The 23,838-nt window shown below is 35.8% G+C and overlaps 1 protein-coding gene across 1 annotated transcript; it reads left to right on the forward strand.

Moving 5' to 3' along the window:
• Positions 1-5,180: 5,180 nt before the first annotated feature.
• On the forward strand, positions 5,181-5,771 carry LOC101256854 (14 kDa proline-rich protein DC2.15-like). The gene has a single exon (XM_004235103.4). It carries the CDS (start codon positions 5,258-5,260, stop codon positions 5,585-5,587), a length of 330 nt encoding a protein of 109 aa, XP_004235151.1. The 5' UTR covers positions 5,181-5,257; the 3' UTR covers positions 5,588-5,771.
• The last annotated feature ends 18,067 nt before the right edge of the window (positions 5,772-23,838 follow it).

Genomic DNA, 23,838 nt, shown 5'->3' on the forward strand with positions numbered 1-23,838 from the left:
ATGTGGGACTTTGCGGCGTAAATCCAGATTTAGTTGGGCTCCAGTGTGGCACCGAACACCGGATGGAAAACCAAAAAAAGATTTAAAAAATTATTTAAAATTTATTGGAAAATTACCAACACAAATTTATTTTTACTAAAATTACAAACCAATTACTAATGTATAAATCGAAAAATGAAGAAAAAATTTACTAACTCCTTTTCAATTCGTTAGTAAAGGTACTAACGATATACTAACAAAAAATTGATTGGTAAATTACCAACGGAAATTTCAGGGCCATATCTTAAAATTTTGTAACAACATCTTTGGATGTCTACCAACTGATTTTTGGTTGGTAATATTTACCGAGTAGCTTTTTAGCAACGGACTAATATAAGTAGACATTTGGTTGGTAACTCAATTTGCCAAATGATTTGTTCAATTTACCAACGATAATATTTTTTTTCTCTTTTTACACACTCAACTAGAAGTGTGCACTATTTGGATTAAATTGAAAAACCAAACTGAATCAAACCAAATTCTAATTTGGATTGGTTTTTTGGATCCTTAGTTTGGTTTTGGATTTATATTTAATTTGTTTCATTTTTTTATTTGGTTTCGGATTTAGAAAAATAAAAATAGAAAAAATCTATATATATATATATATATATATATATATATATATATATATATATATATATAATTTTAAATTGCAAATTTTGTTATGTTTCTATTTATTGACATAACCGATTAACCAAATCGAAAAAAAATAACAAATCAAAAAGAGAAAAATCAAACCAAACCAAATTTATTTTGATTTGGATTGAGTTACACTTCTTCAAAGTCAAAAACCGAAAACCCAAACCAAATAGTATAAAATCAAAACGAAAAACCGAATGCACACCCCTACTCAACTATAGAATGGAACCATTACGAAAACAATGACAATGGTTGTGGATTTATAATTAAGGTCTGAAGTAAAAAATAAATCATTGATGTTGAAGAGTATCCATTTAATCATTTTGAGAATAAAGATGAGCTCATTTTGTTCCAATTTACATGTTTTTTCCATTTGATAATAAATAATTAAGATGAAACAGTTTATAATCGGAATACAATATCATGATGAAGTTTGTCTTAACATGCACCTATGTTTATAGAGTTCAAATTTTGAGTTCTCAATTAAGATGAAGCATTTTATGTTTTGACTTGAAAGCGTTGGAGGATGGCTTCAATTAAATAAAAGTGTATTATACTTGATGAAAGCGTGGGAATAAAGTTTATATATGGCTTTGATAACTGAAATTTCTAACTAAAAATACTAGTGCAGGCTCACATGCATTTCAATAGATCTAGCATTGAAAAATACTATGCAGGAATCAGTTAATTAAGGTACTTACTCTACCTTTACGTTTTCCTTTAGAAACGTGTCAATTCAAATGTTGTTTTTATTAATTCCCTTTATTGTAAGAGAAATTGATAAGTCGCATTTTAGAAAAAAACTAAAGTTATTATCTTTCTTGATAATTTATGTGACATTTTTATGGTTGTCTGCCATATGTTCAAGACGATGGTAATGTGACTTTTATAAACTTCGTGTCAAGTAAAAATAAAACTAAAAGAAATGAAATGAAACCCTCCCTAAAACCTTATCAACCTTTAAATTAGATAGATTGCTTCCATAAAATCCTTCAAGTAAAATATTTAAATACATGTATGCAAGGAGAATATATTAGTGGAAATAATAGAGAAAAAGAATAGCAGCAACTATAAATATAATTTGGATGTTAAATAATCAGGTGTCATTCGGAAGCTAGCGTATCAAACCTCGAAATACCATGCAAATTATATGTTATTAAAACGTGGGTGGATGGCACCATTTTTTTAATTTTAAAAAAATTGTGTACTTGCAGAAAGCTTGAGAATTAAGTTTAGTAAGAATGCACACAGCGTGCCCGAGTTGCTTCCAGATGCTTGGACCTCCAGTCGACGATCACCACCTACGGAACCGTCGATGGGACGACGGTACATCAATATTTCACCTCCCTTTCAAGTTATAAATAATTCCAGTTATAATATTACGTAAATAACCAAATACAATCCCTTAAATTACGATCACAATTATGTTAAGCAAGTTTGCAAATATCACAATACTTTAACTTCCCAAAATGTGAATAAAACATAGTATAGTAATTAAGCAACGATAAATCGACATGCCACTCTTAATTAATATTTAGGGGTGTTACATGAAGGGAGTCCACATTTTGCCTTGATGTTACATTCCTTGAGGTTGCCAATGGAGCAATCTAACAAATTAAATTATTGCGAGACTCAAATGGCACCAAATGGATCAACCATTGATGGAACCAATTTAAAGAATAATATTCAATGGATATCGATTACTTTTTTCTCTTTCAATATAATGAAAACTAACATTTCTGTGTGTTCATATTTGATTTAAGTACTTCTGAGATTGAATATCTTTCTGGATCAAAGATATATAAGCAACGAACATCGTGGTTTAGTCCGTCGGTTTTTTGGGTTTTAATTTTTTTTAAAATCCAAAAAAGCGATGGACAACTTCGTTTAGTCTGTCACTTTTTTGAATCTGCAGAAAATAAAATTTTCATAAAAACGACGGACAGAATTCTTTTGTTCGTTGTTTTTTGGGGATTTTCAAAAATCAAATTTCACAAAAAGCAACGGACTACGTCACATTATGAAAATTAAAAATAAAGAAAATTAAAATAAGCGACCGAGTCTGTCCCTTCTCCTTATTGTCGTAGTCTGTCGCTCCTTAGCAACACTGTCCATCGTTTTTAGAAAAGCATCGAGCTAAAAAGCGACAAACGTGATTACGTCACAGTCGCCGTTTCTTTTGGCCAAAAGCGACGGACAGCGACACTTTTGTCCGTCTCTTTTTGGAATTTTTTAGTAGTGATAAAGACCAGAAATTTCAACTTCAAATCGATAGGTCACTAAATTTCATTTAGACTCCTTAGTTGAGCTTTGTTAATTTTAGACAAGGTAGGGTCTTGTTGTTTTATTTTGACACTTTTAACTATCACCCACATATACAAGTGTGTGTAATACACTCGCTGATTATGTGTCAAAGTGACGAGTCAAATAAAGACATGTGGTATATATATATATAAAAAAAATTCAAATAATGACTTTTGAGTAAAAAAAAATGAACACAGATTTGATGACATGTGGCATTCTAAACGTAAACAATTATTTTTTCTAAAGAAAAACTCAGGTCGCCATATTGCCCACCCGTTCGTCTTCTTCACCCCAACCAACCCCGTTTTCTGTCCACCCTCACCCACCCCAACCCCAACTGCCCTCCACCCCCACCAACCACCAGATATTCCTCCACCCCTATCCACCCCAACCCCAAACCCAATCGCTCTTCCACCCCACCAGCCACAAGATCGTCCTCTCCTCACCCACCCACTCCAAACCTCGACCCCTTTTTCACCCATATCAAATTTTCATGGAACACTTTTAAAAGAATTTAATTACTTTGAAAAACTTATTTTTCAAAAGTACGATTGTTTCTTCTTAGTTCTAAAAATTAGTTATTAAATAACAATGAACTTTTTTCTTATCTTTTTTTTTTTGCAATTCTCGTTTGTGAAAATGATTCAATACACGCGCAGTAACTATGTATCACACTCACTATCTCAATTCTCATGTAAGATAGAAGTGTCAAAAGGGTATAGCGAGAACCGACATAAGGTGTCTAAAATAAACAAAGCTCAATTAAAGTGTACAAGTAAAAATTGGTAACAACTTTAAGGGGCCATTAATGAAAATAAAACCAAATTATAAAAATAAAACACATTAAACAAGAGATAACCCAACCTTAGATTCTGAGGACATGATTTTAGATGGGAGGATATACAGGACATGTACTTAGATAGAGGTTAGAAGGTATAGTGCTGGTCTTGCTTTGGGTGGTTGTTGTTTGTCATTGTACTAGTGATATATTGTTGTTTAGTGTGTTTCAATTATCACACTATTGTATTGTTATTTTGAGTCTTTTCAGTAAACTTTGCACTACTTACATTATAATTGCTATATAGTTTCTTCACTAACTCCTTTGTACATGAATTTGTTGTCGAGTGTCTTATGGAAATATCCTTTCTACCTGTATAAATTAGTGGACTAGTGTATGGTCTGCGTATATGTATTTCACATAAGTGCTTTTCATAAAATTATTTTTTCAACAACAGACTTTTTGCTATTTTTCTCTAAAAACCTTGGTCAAATACCTCACTCCTAAATTGTAAAATATAGACTTTTGAAAGGGGAAATAAATATCGTTCCAATTTGTTTGGCCAACTTTCATATTTAATCCATTTAAAAAAGAATGACTCCTTCCTTTTTCTTCCAGCAACTCATTAATCTTAATTTTTTACTAACATTTTAAATTCATAAATATAAATAACATTTTGATACATTTGTCATATTGTTAATTTTTAATTAATAAATTCAAAAAAAAAATTCTTACTTTTATAAACTTCGTGTCAAGTAAAATAAAGCTAAAAGAAATGAAATGAAAACCTCCCAAAACCTTATCAAGCTTGAAGTTAGATAGTTTGTTTCCATAAAACCCATGATTCAAGTAAAATATTTAAATGCATGTATACAAGGAGAATATATTAGTGAAGATAATAGAGAAAAAGAATAGCAACAACTATAAATATAGTTCGGATGGTAAATTAATTAGGTGACATACGAAAGCTAGCAAATTAAACCTTCAAATATTATGTAAATTATATGTTATTAAAATGTGGGTGGATGGCACCATTTATTTTATTTTTTTTAAAAAAAAAATGTGTACTTGCAGAAAGCTTGGGAATTAAGTTTAGTAAGAATGCACACAGGTCTAGAAATGTGACGGACAAAAGGGATCTTGTCCAGGGGCGGAAGCTAAAGCGTTAAATGAAAACTTGAGTAGATGGCTTGAATAAAAAAGAATGTATGAATTCAATCATCAATTAAACTACCTAATTAATAGATGTAGCATAACTGGAATTCGTAATTAAATATATAAATACTAATTACATGCAATTCTATAATATATGTAGCATGTGCAGGAAACATGTAATTAAGGTACTAAGTATTAATTAAATCAAATCCTAAATATTTTAAAAGCCATGCACTACCAATAGGCAATATTCAACTGTATAAATAGCCGTCGTTACTAGCACATGAATTCAATCATCAATTAAACTGCGTAATTAATTAGGCCTAACCTTAGCTTATTGACATGGCTTCCAAAAATCAGGCCTCTATTACCCTTTTCTTATCACTTAATCTCCTCTTCTTTGCTCTTGTAAGTGCAGACTGTTCAACTGATATTTTGAAATTTGGGGCATGTGCTAATATACTTAATGATTTGGTGGGTGTAATTATCGGGACTACTCCAACTTCGTCATGCTGCAGTTTGATTGACGGACTGGTGGACCTAGACGCCGCGGTTTGCTTGTGCACAGCCCTAAAAGCAGATGTGCTGGGAATTAATTTGGATATATCACTCTCTCTAAACATCCTTCTCAACGTCTGTGGAAAAAAATATCCTACTGGTTACACTTGTTGATTGAAAAATTATTATGTGTTTGTGAACCATCGATCTACCTCTTGTTCAGAATAAGTAAGCTTTGCATACATACATAAATGCAGCTTCATCACTTCACTTTACTTACTTACTAGTTCTGTCATGTTCATGTATCTTTACCTTTTTGGACATGTCAATTCAATAAATGGAATGTTGTTTCTATTCACTTTGTTCGTAACCACAAATTCATTTATACTTTTTCCAGCTAAATTTACATAGAATGTTTTCATTTCTCTAGATTCATTTATTCGCAAACAAAAATTAATTTAATGATATATCATACTTGGGCCTAACTCAACCCCAAAAGCTAGCTCATAACGAGAGATTATCCTTGATAGACGACTCTATACTTGATTATCACTCAAACTCCATTGACACTACTCATTGGAGAAAATCTAAAAAGAGAAAAGAGAGATTTATTGAGTGAATGAAGAAGACAGAATGAACGAGTATTGTTACATCACAATGTATTTATCATTGTTCGTGTCCGTTTCCAGCAATACTAACTAACTAATTGTAATATCTATCATTGCTAATGATTACTTTACCCCTTAAATCATTACATGTTATGCCTATTTCAAGCTGGCAGGTATATGAAAATATTCAGCTTGCCTACTAGGTTATCATGTTGTGGTCGTGACAATCCCTTGGTTGATATATCTGCTAATTGATCCTTGGTACCTGCATGTACTATCTTGATAAGCCCTTTTTGTATATTCTACCTGATGAAGTGACAATCTATCTCGATGTGTTTAGTACGCTCATGAAACACCAAATTTGCTGCAACTTGTAGTGCACCATTCAATTCCTTCAATAAATCAGTCAACCATACTACCTATGAAACTGCTTTGGCCATGCTGATGTATGTACACAGCTTCTGCTGAGCTTCGTAATACAACACTTCATTTCTTTGATTTCAAAGAAATCAATGAGCTTCATGTTGAATTAAGAATTCTAAAATTGACTTTCTAGTATTAGGACAAGAGGACCGTCTGTATCACAAAAAGGTGTTAATGAAGAACTTGGCTACTCAACAAAATCCTCAGATCTTTTTCTCGCTCTCTTGATAAATTTCATGACCCTTATTGTTATATCCCAATGTGATTTTCTAGGTAGTCCTAAGAACTGACAAGTGTTTGTACAAAATAGGTTAGATGAGACCTTGTTAATGTCAAATACAACATTTTCCCAATCAATCTTTGATATTTAATCTTATCTTCTAGCATATCATCATATACTTTCTGCATTAATTTTTCAAAATCCTACGTAGTTAGATTTGTGTTAACCTCCATAAGTGTCCATGCATGTATGGAAAATTCAATTCTCAGCTCTGAGATGATCTCAAGAGCATATTTCTTCCGATCCACTAGGATTCCCTTGAAAGATCAATTGAACTTCATTCCAAGAAAAACTTCAATATTCCTGAATCCTTGCTCTTGAAGGCTTTAAGTAGGGATGCCGTAGTTTACTCAATAACAAATATAATATTACTGGCTAATACTAGCATATAATCTACATAGACCGAAGTGATGATAATATCCTTTTTAAACAATGAGTGATCCAAGCAATTTTGAGTGAATCATACGTAGGCTTTAGACAATTTCAAATTCCATTGTCTGCTAGCTTGTTTTAACCCATATAAGAATTTAACAAGTCTACAAACTTTTATGCTAGACTTCCCGTGACTTGCTAATTCCTGAAGAAGCTGCATATAAACCTCATTATGGAGATCACTCTGAAGAAATGCATTGTACACATCCAAATAGTGAACATGCCAATTATATTGTGCAACCGATGATAAAATTAAACAACTCTCACAGTGACAATTTTGACCACTGGAGAGAGAATGTTTCATGGTAATCAAGACTCTCCTGTTGGTTGTAGACTTATTCCATCAACCTGGCCTTGAACCTCTCCACTTCACTAAAATCATTCAGTTTTACCTTATAAACTCATCCACACCCAATAGCAGCCTTATTTGGGGGTAAAGGTACTAGGTCCCAAGTGTGATTAATCTCAAGAGCTTTGTAAATTAGAATTCATGACTTCAACCCATCTACTATGTTGAATAGTCTCCTCATATGTCATTGGTTTCTGTATATTAGATAAGGAGTTGAGATATACTTGATAAGCAAGAGAAATAGATTACGAAGAAAGTATATATCCATTGATTGGATAGGAAACATTTGTAGCATATTGTTTAGTAATGTAATCAACATGCAAAAAATGAGCCTTTATCACTCTGTGTGATTTTCTTGGCTGCGAAGGATCAGGAATAAATATAGGAACATAAAGAGTGGCAGGTGACTGGTGAAGTATATCTTTAGAAATTGTAGGAATTGGTTCTAGACTGACAAGATCAGGTACCAAAGGGCTAGGAGGATATGTAATAGGAGGCTCATCCATAGGAGAAATGTCACTAGATGATAAAAGTTCAGTAGACCAGGAAAATTAATCATCATTACATCTATTTTAATATAAAAATTTTCCCTTGCTAGCTCAAACAATATGTAGCCCTGGTGGTTGTAGAATAATCCATGAAATTGAGGGCACTACTCTTGAAGCAAATTGTCCACTCTACGAAAGACATTGCCATAACACAAACATTCAAAAGTCTTGAGATGACTAAGAATAGGTCTCATTCCAAATAACAACTCATAAGGAGATTTTTCACCAAGGACTGCTAAGGGCAATATGTTAATTAACATAAGTTGTAGTTAGAATTCATTGACCCCAGAATCTTAAAGATGAAAAAGATAGTAGAGACCACAATCCTGATCAAAAACTATAATATTATTCCCTCCCCCCCTCTTTTTACAAACTCAACTAGGGGTGTGCACTATTTGGATTAAACTGAAAAAGCAAACTGAATCGAACCGAATTCTAATTTGGAGTAGTTTTTTGGATTCTTGGTTTGGTTTTGGATTTATAAGTTACTTTGTTTGGATTTTTGGTTTGGTTTCGGATTTAGAAAAATAAAAACCAAAAATCTCTCTTTCTCTCTCTCTCTCTCTCTCTATATATATATATATATATAATTGTTTTGAGAATGAAAATATAACTTTGTTATGTTTCTAATTATTGACATAAACGATTAACCAAATCGAAAACAAAAACAAAAAGAGAAAAACCAAACCAAGGAAAATTCATTTTGGTTTGGATTAGGTTATACTTCTTCAAAAAAAAAAACAAAAAACCCAAACCAAATATTATAAAACCGAACCGAAAAACCGAATGCACAACCTAACTCAACTATAGAATGGATCCATTACGAAAACAAGTGATGCCAATGGTTATGGATTTATAGTTAAGGTCTGAGTAAATAATAAATCATTGATGTTGAAGAGTATCCATTTAATAATTTTGAAAAAAAGGATGAGCTCATTCACTACAAAAAAAACCTCAAATTGCCAACAGATTTTACTAACAACTTAAGTTGGTTAATATTCTACTAACAAATTGTTGGGATTTAGCAAGTGTGAATGGGAAAAGAAAAGAGAGAATATGAAAAGTGAGGGAACTACTTTGGAAGGAAAATGAAAAGTCATTTGCAAAGTGCAAATGAAAAGTCATTTCTCCCATATCGGCAAAAGAAAGGGAAATTGTTGTCCTTATAGAAGGAAACACTTCCATTACTTCTTAAAGAGCTAAGAAGAAGATGCCCCCTCGCGCCGTCGTCGTCGTTGCTCGCTCGGCTTCGACTTCGGCTTCGGCTTCGGATTTGGCAAATGATGTGATTGATTGATAAATTTTTTGGACAAAATTTATTTAATCAGTTTTTTGTTAAATCAAATAAATCCTGTTAAAAATTATCTCTTATAAATTTTCAGGTAACGGTAACATTCCGAAAAGTCGTTACTTTCCAAAAAGTCGTTATTTTCCTAACAGACACAATTTTCAAGAAGTTGTTTTTTTTTCCAGAAGTCACAACTTTCTGGATAAAATGGATCTGAACAGATTTCACTGAACAGACATGTTCCTTGCTGAAAATGGCTATAAAAAGAAGTCAATTTTCGATTTTTAAAACACTGAAAATTTTTTCTTTCTCTGCATTTATTTTCTCTCAAATAAAAAATCAAAGTGTCGATCGACTGAGTCTGTGTGACTTGTTGTTGTTCTTAAGTTCGTTGAAGTTAAAGAAGTTTTAGGTACCGCTATTTCTTTAACAGGTTTAATCCATTTTATCTTGGGAGAAATTAATTCATAACCTTGGGTACAATAAGAGGATTAAATTTCTTAAGGACACATAATAGTTTCTGTGGACTCGGATTAATTCTTGTATTTTATATTTTTTCTGCTTCATCTTATTTCTGTTTCTGTTTATTAACCTTATAAATACAGGTTATTGTAAGAATAACACAAATTACCAACATATTTCGAACCAAATAATATTTTAAACCATAACAACGAAATTCTAACAGATTACCAACCTAAATCTTACTAAGTATTTTAGTTTGTAAATACAGCGGGAAAAATGGTGCCAAATTTATAAACCTTCTATCAATGGATTACCAACAAAAACATCACTAACACACCTTTTGTTGGTAATATTACCAATGAAGTATATATCATTTTGTAATTATGACAAAAAATTATTTATATAATTTATTAACATATTAACAATAAATTAAAACCAAACATTTACCAACGACTAGATTGTGTTGCTAAATTTACCAACCAAATATAAATGTGTTGGTAAATTAGTAACGAAATGTAATTTGTTGGTAAAATTGCCAATCAATATCAAATTAGTTGGAAATTTTGCCGATGAAAAAAGATTGTAGTTAGTTAACATCATCAAAATAGTTGGTAATATACCAACCGATCACTAATCCATTGGTAAAATTCACCAACATATTAATTATTAGTTGGTAATATTACATATGAATTTTTAGTTGAATAGCAATTATTACCAACTCTAATAAAGTTTATTGACAAATTATTACTAACTTATATTTTAATGGTTTGTAAATTACCAATTGAGGTTAAATGTTTTATAAATAAACATCTAGTGTTGAGGCTTTCATATTTAGTTTGTGTGATTAGGCGTTTTAACTTTAAAATTTTAATCAAAACTTGACTTTGTTCAATATTGATAAACTTGCTCAGATTAGAACTCTGTCAGTGTCATTCGCTTTGAAAAGTCATTTTTTATCTAACGGGAATGTTGATTCATGTTTTGAGGCTTTCATTTTTGTTTGTTCCTTTAGTTGTTTTAAATTTTATGTTTAGGCCAAAATTTGACTTTGGTCAATATTTTTGTGAACGTGCTCGATGAGAATTTCGTTAGCGTAATTAATTCCAAAGGTCATTTTTTATCTAGTAGAATGGTTGATTTGAGTTTTGCGACTTTCATTTTTACTGTGTGTCGTTAGGTATTTTAACATATAAGTTTTAGCAAAAATTTAACGTGGGTCATTATTTGATAACGTACCAAAATAAAAACAGTTAGATTGCAAAAGTCGTTTTCGATGTAATAAGATAGAGGGTTCGGATTTTGAGGCTTCTGTTTTTAGTTTATGTTGTTAGACATTTCAGCTTTTAAGTTTTGGCCAAAATTTCACTTTAGTCATTATTTTTGGTAATAAACCCGATAGGCCGTGATTAGTGCCCGTTTTGGACACCCACATACAAACCTGCTAAGTATGACCAACTGAAACTAAGACAATATGGAATTTAATCAAATCAAGCCAACCCCAACGTCATATATATATATAAGAGGACCTGTCTCATAAGGAGTCATAACCATTCAACCATAACAGCATACGCGAGCTGACAAGGCCGCCACTATTCAAAGCATAATGATGCACGCAGCCGACAAGGGTGCCCCTGTACAAGCGGACATCCCAAACAAACCATGTCCAGACCATTATCCAAAACATATATATACAACCCACATAATGTCCACAGACCTCTAAGAGTACATTAGTGAAACTCGACGGGACAGGGCCCCGCCATACCCATAGACGAGCAAAAGACTACACAAAAGTTATGTACCAAAACGACTGGGCTCCGGAACAGTGGAGCTCTCCCAATCAGCAGAGTAGATATCCTAGGTGGGAGGATCACCGAACTGCGCGTCTACACCTACGGGCATGAAACGCAGCCCCCCGAGGAAAGGGGGGTCAGTACGGACAATGTACTGAGTATGTAAAGCATAAGGTAAAGATGACAGGATACCAATGTGGCAAGTTGAAACAAAATATCGCTACACATATACTTTTTAAGTGAAAATCATGCATATATTTAACATTTAAGGTGCCCAGCTTCCCTAGTAAGGGGCTCGGCAAAATAATCATCACGTCATCTCCGTCATCATCATCATCATAACCATCCTCATCACCAATCATATATATAATATACATACCCGGCCCTCTAGTGAGGAACTCGGTGACATATGCAAGAAACTCCGCACGAACATTACCCGGCCCGGGACTCGGTGAAATGATAAATGACTCTATGCACGAGCAGAATATTATGAGCAACCATATGCAATTAAAATTATTTCTTATAACTCAATAGAACAATCAACGTGAACAAGCAAGGAGTATTACCAAAGATTAATGTTTTATCAAGATTATGAACCTTTAATACGATATGGAAACGTAAAATTTCAATGACTCTAAGAAGCATTACCATAGATATTAGAGATCATCATAGCCTTAGACATAACCGATATATAGAGGAATAATTGTGGAATCAAGAATATACATCACCTAGACGCTTTAGAGGTAAGTATCAAATCTGTCCGTTATTCGCTTATTTTTAAAAGTCATGCCAAGCAAAGAAAGAAGGGACAACGTTACATACCGTATAATTGAGCCGCACGTCCAATATTTACTGCTCAAGCTATTAATCTATAACAAGCAACAATCTTGCCGCAATTAAATAAACATCGTGCTTTACTTTCTTGTAAGCTAGCTAATAATCTAACGAAAATTCGGCAGCACCTCCCCTATTTTCCTTACTTCGATCCAATCCGACAACAATCCAAATTATCCACAGCAATACCAATAACACATATAACCCAAAGAATCATATAAACAGCCCAAGCACCAACATGACACCACTAATAATCCGATTATGGTTTCCATTCATACTTAGCACATTCAATAACTAAAACAAACTTCCTAAGCTACTGGTCACGCCCCCTTCTTAAAATTAATGGATAATTAACAAGGGTATTCTAAAGAATTAACACACCAAACAAGCAGATTACTAACCAAATTATTTGCAGCTGCTGGCCAAGAGTTGCAGGGTTGATTTCTCCATTTCCATGGCTGCCTAAGACAAGTGGTGAACAAGAAGATGATATGCAACAATGCATTTCACCACTTTATATAGCATGGAGTGGATTTCTCCACCTCATTTAATAGTATGAAGTGGAGGCAGCCCCCCTCTACACCTGTCCACTAAGGCCACCCCACAATCTGATCCCTTTTTAATTTTTGCCTTGAGTGGTGGGGCCCATTGGATTAAATCAATCCAAATTAGCCACTAATTAATCCCTCACTTAAAGTTAATGGCACTTACATTAACCAACTCATACTTAATATCACATTTGGAAATAACATCCTTGCCTAATATTTCTTTACGTCTTCTAGATCACGATGCGCACTACGTATAAAAAAAATACGAGGCATAACATCCTTCCCCCCTTAGGAACATTCGTCCTCGAATGTTAAGTTAGCGTCTTGCAAAAACAAATTCCAGCGAGGTCTCTCTAAAAGTTATACCTATCAACCTGCATTCCGTAACTTACAGATGCCTCACAGCTACATAATCTCATTATCTATCAATATAGTCAAGCTAGGAATTGAATTACCTGCAGGTACGGGGAACAAGTAAGGATACTTATTCTTTATTTCGTCTTCCGCTTCCCAAGTCATCTCCTCCCTATTGTTATTTTGCCACAACACTTTGACGGAAGCCACATCCTTAGTACGTAACCTTCTAACCTGACGATCAAGTATAGCCACGGGTTTCTCCTCATATGACAACTCCTCTGTTACCTGAATATTATCTACAGGGAATACTCTAGAAGGATCACCAATACATTTACGTAGCATCGATACATGGAAGACTGGATGTACCGCCTCCAAATCAGATGGTAGATCCAACTCATAGGCAACCTTGCCTATCCAACGAACAATCTGATAAGGCCCAATGTATCTCGGACTGAGCTTCCCCTTCCTGCCGAATCTCATCACACCTCTCATGGGTGATACCTTCAGAAATACCCAGTCACCAATCTGAAAGTCCAAATCTCGACGCCGATTATCTGCATATGACTTCTGTCGACTCTGGGCTGCTAATAATCTTTCTTGAATAAGCTTCACCTTGTCAACAGCTTGCTGAATCACATCCGGGCCTATTAACTTAGTCTCGCCAACATCAAACCAACCAATAGGTGATCTGCACTTCCTCCCATATAAGGCCTCGTACGGTGCCATCTGGATACTAGAATGGTAGCTATTATTATAGGCAAACTCAATGAGCGGCAAGTGGTCATCCCAGCTGCCTTTGAAGTCAATAATACAGGCCCGCAACATATCTTCTAGTGTCTGAATAGTACGCTCAGCCTGCCCATAAGTCTGAGGGTGAAATGCTGTGCTAAGGTTCACCTGTGTCCCCAATCCCTTCTGAAACGATCTCCAAAAGTTGGCTGTAAATTGAGCTCCTCTGTCTGATATAATGGACGTGGGAACCCCATGAAGTCTCACTATCTCCCTGACATATAACCTCGCATAATCTTCAGCCGAATAAGTAGTCCTGACTGGAAGAAAATGGGCCGATTTCGTCAGCCTATCTACAATAACCCATATAGAGTCATACTTCCGTTGAGTGCGAGGTAAGCCTGTAATGAAGTCCATATTAATCATCTCCCATTTCCAAGTCGGGATCTCTATCTCCTGTAATAATCCACCAGGCTTTTGATGTTCGATCTTGACTTGTTGACAATTTGGGCACTGAGCAACAAACTCTGCTATGTCCTTTTTCATGCCATCCCACCAATATAAGCATCTGAGGTCATGATACATTTTTGTTGACCCTGGGTGAATAGAATAACGGGCAGAGTGTGCCTCTCCCATAACTTGCCGTCGTAGCCCCGCAGTATCGGGTACACACAATCTGCCTTCATATCGTAACACTCCATCAGGTGTAACCTTAAATGGGGTCTTTTCCTTTTGAAGAGCTGCATCTCTATACTGTGCCAGAATAGGGTCCTTGTATTGGTTTCTCTTTACCTCATCTATGATTGACGACTCAGCAACCTCTCGAATAGAAACTCCACTATCTTCCGAATTAGCTAGACGGACTCCAAGGCTGGATAGCCGCTGAATCTCCCGAACCATATCCCTCCCTTCTGGTTGTACATCTGTCAAGCTACCCATGGACTTATGGCTAAGAGCAACTGCTACAACATTCGCTTTCCCTGGATGATATAAAATATCAACATCATAATCCTTTAGCAACTCTAACCACCGCCTCTGTCGTAAGTTCAGCTCCTTCTGTTTAAAGATATATTGGAGACTCTTATGATCTGTATAGATGTCCACATGGACACCATATAAATAATGTCTCCATATCTTCAAGGCATGAACCACGACCGCTAACTCCAGATCGTGAGTAGGATAGTTCTTTTCATGCTTCCTAAGTTGTCGGGAGGCATAGGCTATAACTTTGCCATGCTGCATCAATACACATCCTAGCCCAACACCCGAAGCATCACAATAAATAACATAGCCGTTTGGTCCCTCTGGAAGAGTTAGGACTGGAGCTGTAGTCAATTTGTCTTTCAATAGCTGGAAGCTTCGCTCACAAGCATCTGTCCACTGGAACTTGGCTGCCTTTTGAGTTAGCCTTGTCAAAGGCACTGAAATTGAGGCAAACTTTTCTACGAATCTCCTGTAATATCCTGCCAACCCCAAAAAGCAGCGTACCTCAGTAGGTGTCGTAGGTCTGGGCCAAGTCTTTACTACCTCAATCTTCTGCGTATCTACCCGAATACCATCAGCTCCAATAATATGCCCCAAGAATGCCACTGAAGTCAACCAGAACTCGCACTTAGAAAATTTAGCATACAACTTCTGGTGCTGAAGCACTCTAAGTACCGTTCTTAAATGATCTGCATGCTCCTCTTCTGAACGTGAATAGACCAGAATATCGTCTATAAATACAATAACAAACATATCAAGGAATGGTTTAAATACTCAATTCATTAAATCCATGAATACCGCTGGAGCATTAGTCAGCCCAAAAGACAGCACTCTAAACTCATAATGCCCATATCGGGTCCGGAATGCTGTCTTTGGAATATCTGCCTCCCTTATCCGCACCTGATGATAACCTGACCGCAAGTCTATCTTTGAAAAACACTTTGCACCGGCAACTGGTCAAATAGATCGTCAATCCTTGGGAGGGGATACCTGTTCTTTATTGTTACTTTGTTCAACTGTCTATAATTAATGCACATCCGCAGCGACCCATCCTTCTTCCTCACAAACAGTACTGGTGCTCCCCAAGGTGACGTACTAGGCCTGATGAAGCCCTTTTCTAGCAAATCCCTCAATTGCTCTTTCAATTCTTTCAACTCAGCAGGTGCCATTCTATAAGGAGGTATAGATATAGGCTGGGTATCTGGCAGTACATCTATAGTAAACTCTATCTCCCGTTCTGGAGGAAGGCCTGGAAGTTCCTCGGGGAATACATCAGGAAATTCATTAACTACCGGGACTGATTGAAGAGTCGGTGCCTCTGCCTTTATGTCATACACCCGAATCAGATGGTAAATATAGCCTTTTCTAACCATCTTCCCGGCCTTGAGGTATGAAATGAACTTACCTTTCGGCGATACTGTACTTCCCTTCCACTCTATAATCGGTCCCCTGGAAATTGAAATCGAACTATCTTTTCTTTGCAATCAACATTAGCATAACAAGCAGCCAACCAATCCATGCCCATGATAATATCAAACTCAATCATATTTAACTCTATTAGATCTGCTACGGTATGACGACTATATATAGCTACTGAACAATTCCTATATACTCGCGTAGCTATGACAAAATCTCCTACAGGTGTAGCTACCTCAAATGGTTCTATCAACTCAGACTCTATTCCGATCCTACTAGCAACAAATGGAGATATATATGATAAGGTGGAACCTGGGTCTATCAATGCATACACACTTCGGGAGAATAGTGATAATATACCTGTGATCACATTAGGTGACGCCTCTTGATCTTGCCTATTAGTCAAAGCATATATACGGTTTGAGGGACCGCTAGAACTAGAAGCTCCACCACGTCCTCTACCACGGCCTGCTGGTGCCTGAATACCCTGCCCCGTAGGGCGCATAGCCACAGAAGAAGATGAACCAGCAACGGACCCTGTAGGCTGTGCCATACCACCTGCACTACCTCTAAGGTGACACTCTCTCATAGTATGGCCCTGACGGCCGCAAGAAAAACACGCACCTGTAGCCCAATGACATTCCCCAGGATGGGACTTACCACAACGAGAACACCGAGGCAAAGGTGGCCTCGACTGGCTCAAACCCCTGCCCATCTGTGACCCTGACGCCCTAGAGATCTGACCAGGTTCCGAATATCCCATACGATCGAACCCCCTACCCATGAAACGTGGGGGTGCACTCTGTGCTGGCTGGGAAGAAAATCTAACATGCTGCTGAGACTGCCCGCTTTGAAACTCGTCAGGATAACCTGCTGATCTAGCCCTCTTATGCTGGCCTCTATTATAATCTCTATCTGGCTGACGTCCCCGGTGCCGATCCTCTACCCCCTGTGCATATGCCTGCACCCGAGCAATGTCCATACCTGGCTGAAGAGTCACTGCCATACAACCGTCAATCTGATAACGATCCAATCCCATCATATAACGATGTACCCTGTCTGCCATATCAGCCACAATAGTAGGCGCATGCCTAGCCAATGAATCAAACTCGAGGCTATAATCTCGAACGTTCCTGCCATTTTGCTTCAAACGCAAGAATTTATCGACTCTAGCTCGCTTCATCTCTGGAGGCAGGAAGTGGCCCTGGAAAGCCTCCACAAATTCATCCCATACCGCTGGAGGGGCACCCTCACCCCTAGATAACTCTCAAGACTCATACCAATTAATAGCTACATCCCGCAAACGATACGTAGCCAACTCAACAGTCTCGGTCTCCGAAGCCTTGATTATCCTCAATGTACGCTGCATCTGACGAATAAACTCTTACGGATCATCCTGTGGCCTTGACCCAAAGAACTCTGGAGGATTACAACTTAAGAAGTCACGAGCCCTTAAGCTATCAGATCTGTCCGCATGATCAACTCCTAGTCCATGCCTGCGAGCCTGATCTGCCACTAATCTAGTCAGCAATTGAACCGCATCTCTCATGGCCCTATCCTCCGCCCCTGACTGAGGAGCTGGAGGTTCAGATGTTGGGGCCTCGGGGGCTGGTGGTGTCCCCCGAACTGGAGCTGCTGCTGCTCTAAGCTCTTCTGGCGGTGGGGGTGTAGCAGAGCTCTCCGACTGGAGCATAATACCAGGCACGGGCCCTAGTAACTCTCCGGGTCTGACTAGTACCTTCTACTACCGATTTTCCCTTCTGGGCGGCTGTCGCTTTCTTTGGAGGCATAGCTGAAAACACATGGATTCGTTAGAGAGGGATTATCCTGTTAATATAGCTCTATCGCACGATCTAGAATAAAAAAAAGAATGACATCCTAAATGTCCTGTAGCTTCCTGTTTATAGATGTGGTGCACAACACACCGATAAACAAGACTCTACTAGACACGGTCTGTAGACACTTCCGAGGAAGAACCGCTCTGATACCACTCTTTGTCACGACCCAACCCGATAGGCCGTGATTAGTGCCCGTTTTGGACACCCACATACAAACCTGCTAAGTATGACCAACTGAAACTAAGACAATATGGAATTTAATCAAATCAAGCAAACCCCAACGTCATATATATATATAAGAGGACCTGTCTCATAAGGAGTCATAACCATTCAACCATAACAGCATACGCGAGCTGACAAGGCCGCCACTATTCAAAGCATAATGATGCACGCAGCCGACAAGGGTGCCCCTGTACAAGCGGACATCCCAAACAAACCATGTCCAGACCATTATCCAAAACATATATATACAACCCACATAATGTCCACAGACCTCTAAGAGTACATTAGTGAAACTCGACGGGACAGGGCCCCGCCATACCCATAGACGAGCAAAAGACTACACAAAAGTTATGTACCAAAACGACTGGGCTCCGGAACAGTGGAGCTCTCCCAATCAGCAGAGTAGATATCCTAGGCGGGAGGATCACCGAACTGCGCGTCTACACCTGCGGGCATGAAACGCAGCCCCCCGAGGAAAGGGGGGTCAGTACGGACAATGTACTGAGTATGTAAAGCATAAGGTAAAGATGACAGGATACCAATGTGGCAAGTTGAAACAAAATATCGCTACACATATACTTTTTAAGTGAAAATCATGCATATATTTAACATTTAAGATGCCCAGCTTCCCTAGTAAGGGGCTCGGCAAAATAATCATCACGTCATCTCCGTCATCATCATCATCATAACCATCCTCATCACCAATCATATATATAATATACATACCCGGCCCTCTAGTGAGGAACTCGGTGACATATGCAAGAAACTCCGCACGAACATTACCCGGCCCGGGACTCGGTGAAATGATAAATGACTCTATGCACGAGCAGAATATTATGAGAAACCATATGCAATTAAAATCATTTCTTATAACTCAATAGAACAATCAACGTGAACCAGCAAGGAGTATTACCAAAGATTAATTTTTTATCAAGATTATGAACCTTTAATACGATATGGAAACGTAAAATTTCAATGACTCTAAGAAGCATTACCATAGATATTAGAGATCATCATAGCCATAGACATAACCGATATATAGAGGAATAATTGTGGAAGCAAGAATATACATCACCTAGACGCTTTAGAGGTAAGTATCAAATCTGTCCGTTATTCGCTTATTTTTAAAAGTCATGCCAAGCAAAGAAAGAAGGGACAGCGTTACATACCGTATAATTGAGCCGCACGTCCAATATTTACTGCTCAAGCTATTAATCTATAACAAGCAACAATCGTGCCGCAATTAGATAAACATCGTGCTTTACTTTCTTGTAAGCTAGCTAATAATCTAACGAAAATTCGGCAGCACCTCCCCTATTTTCCTTACTTCGTCCCAATCCGACAACAATCCAAATTATCCACAGCAATACCAATAACACATATAACCCAAAGAATCATATAAACAGCCCAAGCACCAACATGACACCACTAATAATCCGATTATGGTTTCCATTCATACTTAGCACATTCAATAACTAAAACAAACTTCCTAAGCTACTGGTCACGCCCCCTTCTTAAAATTAATGGATAATTAACAAGGGTATTCTAAAGAATTAACACACCAAACAAGGAGATTACTAACCAAATTATTTGCAGCTGCTTGCCAAGAGTTGCAGGGTTGGTTTCTCCATTTCCATGGCTGCCTAAAACAAGTGGTGAACAAGAAGATGATATGCAGCAATGCATTTCACCACTTTATATAGCATGGAGTGGATTTCTCCACCTCATTTAATAGTATGAAGTGGAAGCAGCCCCCCTCTACACCTGTCCACTAAGGCCACCCCACAATCTGATCCCTTTTTAATTTTTGCCTTGAGTGGTGGGGCCCATTGGATTAAATCAATCCAAATTAGCCACTAATTAATCCCTCACTTAAAGTTAATGGCACTTACATTAACCAACTCATACTTAATATCACATTTGGAAATAACATCCTTGCCTAATATTTCTTTACGTCTTCTAGATCACGATGCGCACTACGTATAAAAAAAATACGAGGCATAAATTTGATCACGCTGTTAGCCATAGAAATTCACTTTTGATCTAATAGGATGGTTGACTCAGGATTTGAGGCTTATTTTCAGTTTGTATCATTAAGCGTTTTAACTTATAACTTTTGGCTAAAATGTGAATTAGGTCAATTTTTTTGGGAAACATGCTCAAATTTAAATTTCGTCAGCGCGGTTATCTGTGGAAGGTCATTTTTCCCTTTATAGGATGACTGGTTTGATTTTGAGGTTTTCATATTCAGTTTGTACTGTTAAGCTATTTCACTTTTAACTTTTGGCAAAAATTTGATTTTGCTTAGTATTTTTTGTAAATGGATTTTGTCAGTTCGATTAGCTTCAAAAGGTCATTTTTATATCTAACAAGATGCTTGTTTCAGGTTTTGAGACTTTCATTTCCAATTTGTATTGTTAGACGTTTTCACTTTTGGCCAAAATTTAGACTTGGTCAATATTTTTGGTAAAACGTGCTCAAATTAATTTTTTTTGATATAATGATATATAAATATTAATTTAACTTGTTATCATTGCTTTTGCATTGTTTCATTCATATATGATTTATAAAATTGATTAATATTTTTGGATTGATATTCGTGATCTTAGAATTTTAAATGCAATAAATTAATAAATATTTTACTACTGAATAATCATTCAGTTAATAATATTTTGAACATATTGTCAGTTAGTTACTAAGCTAGCATTGAACTTGAATGATATATTACTAATAAACTAACAATTAGTTAGTAAATTTATTAGAAAAATAAATAATCATACTAAGGTATTTAAAATTTATTACAAACAAGGGTTGTGGTGTAGTAGTAAGTAGTTCTGCATCTTTAATCAAGAGGTCTCAGGTTCGATTTTCGTTGGGTACATAATAGCTTTGTTAGAAAGTGTTTTACCACCCAATGTGGGACTTTGCGGCGTAAATCCAGATTTAGTTGGGCTCCAGTGTGGCACCGAACACCGGATGGAAAACCAAAAAAAGATTTAAAAAATTATTTAAAATTTATTGGAAAATTACCAACACAAATTTATTTTTACTAAAATTACAAACCAATTACTAATGTATAAATCGAAAAATGAAGAAAAAATTTACTAACTCCTTTTCAATTCGTTAGTAAAGGTACTAACGATATACTAACAAAAAATTGATTGGTAAATTACCAACGGAAATTTCAGGGCCATATCTTAAAATTTTGTAACAACATCTTTGGATGTCTACCAACTGATTTTTGGTTGGTAATATTTACCGAGTAGTTTTTTAGCAACGGACTAATATAAGTTGACATTTGGTTGGTAACTCAATTTGCCAAATGATTTGTTCAATTTACCAACGATAATATTTTTTTTCTCTTTTTACACACTCAACTAGAAGTGTGCACTATTTGGATTAAATTGAAAAACCAAACTGAATCAAACCAAATTCTAATTTGGATTGGTTTTTTGGATCCTTAGTTTGGTTTTGGATTTATATTTAATTTGTTTCATTTTTTTATTTGGTTTCGGATTCAGAAAAATAAAAATAGAAAAAATCTATATATATATATATATATATATATATATATAATTTTAAATTGCAAATTTTGTTATGTTTCTATTTATTGACATAACCGATTAACCAAATCGAAAAAAAATAACAAATCAAAAAGAGAAAAATCAAACCAAACCAAATTTATTTTGATTTGGATTGAGTTACACTTCTTCAAAGTCAAAAACCGAAAACCCAAACCAAATAGTATAAAATCAAAACGAAAAACCGAATGCACACCCCTTCTCAACTATAGAATGGAACCATTACGAAAACAATGACAATGGTTGTGGATTTATAATTAAGGTCTGAAGTAAAAAATAAATCATTGATGTTGAAGAGTATCCATTTAATCATTTTGAGAATAAAGATGAGCTCATTTTGTTCCAATTTACATGTTTTTTCCATTTGATAATAAATAATTAAGATGAAACAGTTTATAATCGGAATACAATATCATGATGAAGTTTGTCTTAACATGCACCTATGTTTATAGAGTTCAAATTTTGAGTTCTCAATTAAGATGAAGCATTTTATGTTTTGACTTGAAAGCGTTGGAGGATGGCTTCAATTAAATAAAAGTGTATTATACTTGATGAAAGCGAGGGAATAAAGTTTATATATGGCTTTGATAACTGAAGTTTCTAACTAAAAATACTAGTGCAGGCTCACATGCATTTCAATAGATCTAGCATTGAAAAATACTATGCAGGAATCAGTTAATTAAGGTACTTACTCTACCTTTACGTTTTCCTTTAGAAACGTGTCAATTCAAATGTTGTTTTTATTAATTCCCTTTATTGTAAGAGAAATTGATAAGTCGCATTGTAGAAAAAAACTAAAGTTATTATCTTTCTTGATAATTTATGTGACATTTTTATGGTTGTCTGCCATATGTTCAAGAAGATGGTAATGTGACTTTTATAAACTTCGTGTCAAGTAAAAATAAAACTAAAAGAAATGAAATGAAACCCTCCCTAAAACCTTATCAACCTTGAAATTAGATAGATTGCTTCCATAAAATCCTTCAAGTAAAATATTTAAATACATGTATGCAAGGAGAATATATTAGTGGAAATAATAGAGAAAAAGAATAGCAGCAACTATAAATATAATTTGGATGTTAAATAATCAGGTGTCATGCGGAAGCTAGCGTATCAAACCTCGAAATACCATGCAAATTATATGTTATTAAAACGTGGGTGGATGGCACCATTTTTTTAATTTTAAAAAAATTGTGTACTTGCAGAAAGCTTGAGAATTAAGTTTAGTAAGAATGCACACAGCGTGCCCGAGTTGCTTCCAGATGCTTGGACCTCCAGTCGACGATCACCACCTACGGAACCGTCGATGGGACGACGGTACATCAATATTTCACCTCCCTTTCAAGTTATAAATAATTCCAGTTATAATATTACGTAAATAACCAAATACAATCCCTTAAATTACGATCACAATTATGTTAAGCAAGTTTGCAAATATCACAATACTTTAACTTCCCAAAATGTGAATAAAACATAGTGTAGTAATTAAGCAACGATAAATCGACATGCCACTCTTAATTAATATTTAGGGGTGTTACATGAAGGGAGTCCACATTCTGCCTTGATGTTACATTCCTTGAGGTTGCCAATGGAGCAATCTAACAAATTAAATTATTGCGAGACTCAAATGGCACCAAATGGATCAACCATTGATGGAACCAATTTAAAGAATAATATTCAATGGATATCGATTACTTTTTTCTCTTTCAATATAATGAAAACTAACATTTCTGTGT

This window comes from Solanum lycopersicum, chromosome 3 (assembly GCF_036512215.1).
Source record: "Solanum lycopersicum chromosome 3, SLM_r2.1".
Taxonomy (NCBI): domain Eukaryota; kingdom Viridiplantae; phylum Streptophyta; class Magnoliopsida; order Solanales; family Solanaceae; genus Solanum; species Solanum lycopersicum.

Bases quoted from the DNA above. Each gene is read 5' to 3' on its own strand.
- LOC101256854 (XM_004235103.4), top strand. From the start codon at position 5,258: ATGGCTTCCAAAAATCAGGCCTCTATTACCCTTTTCTTATCACTTAAT.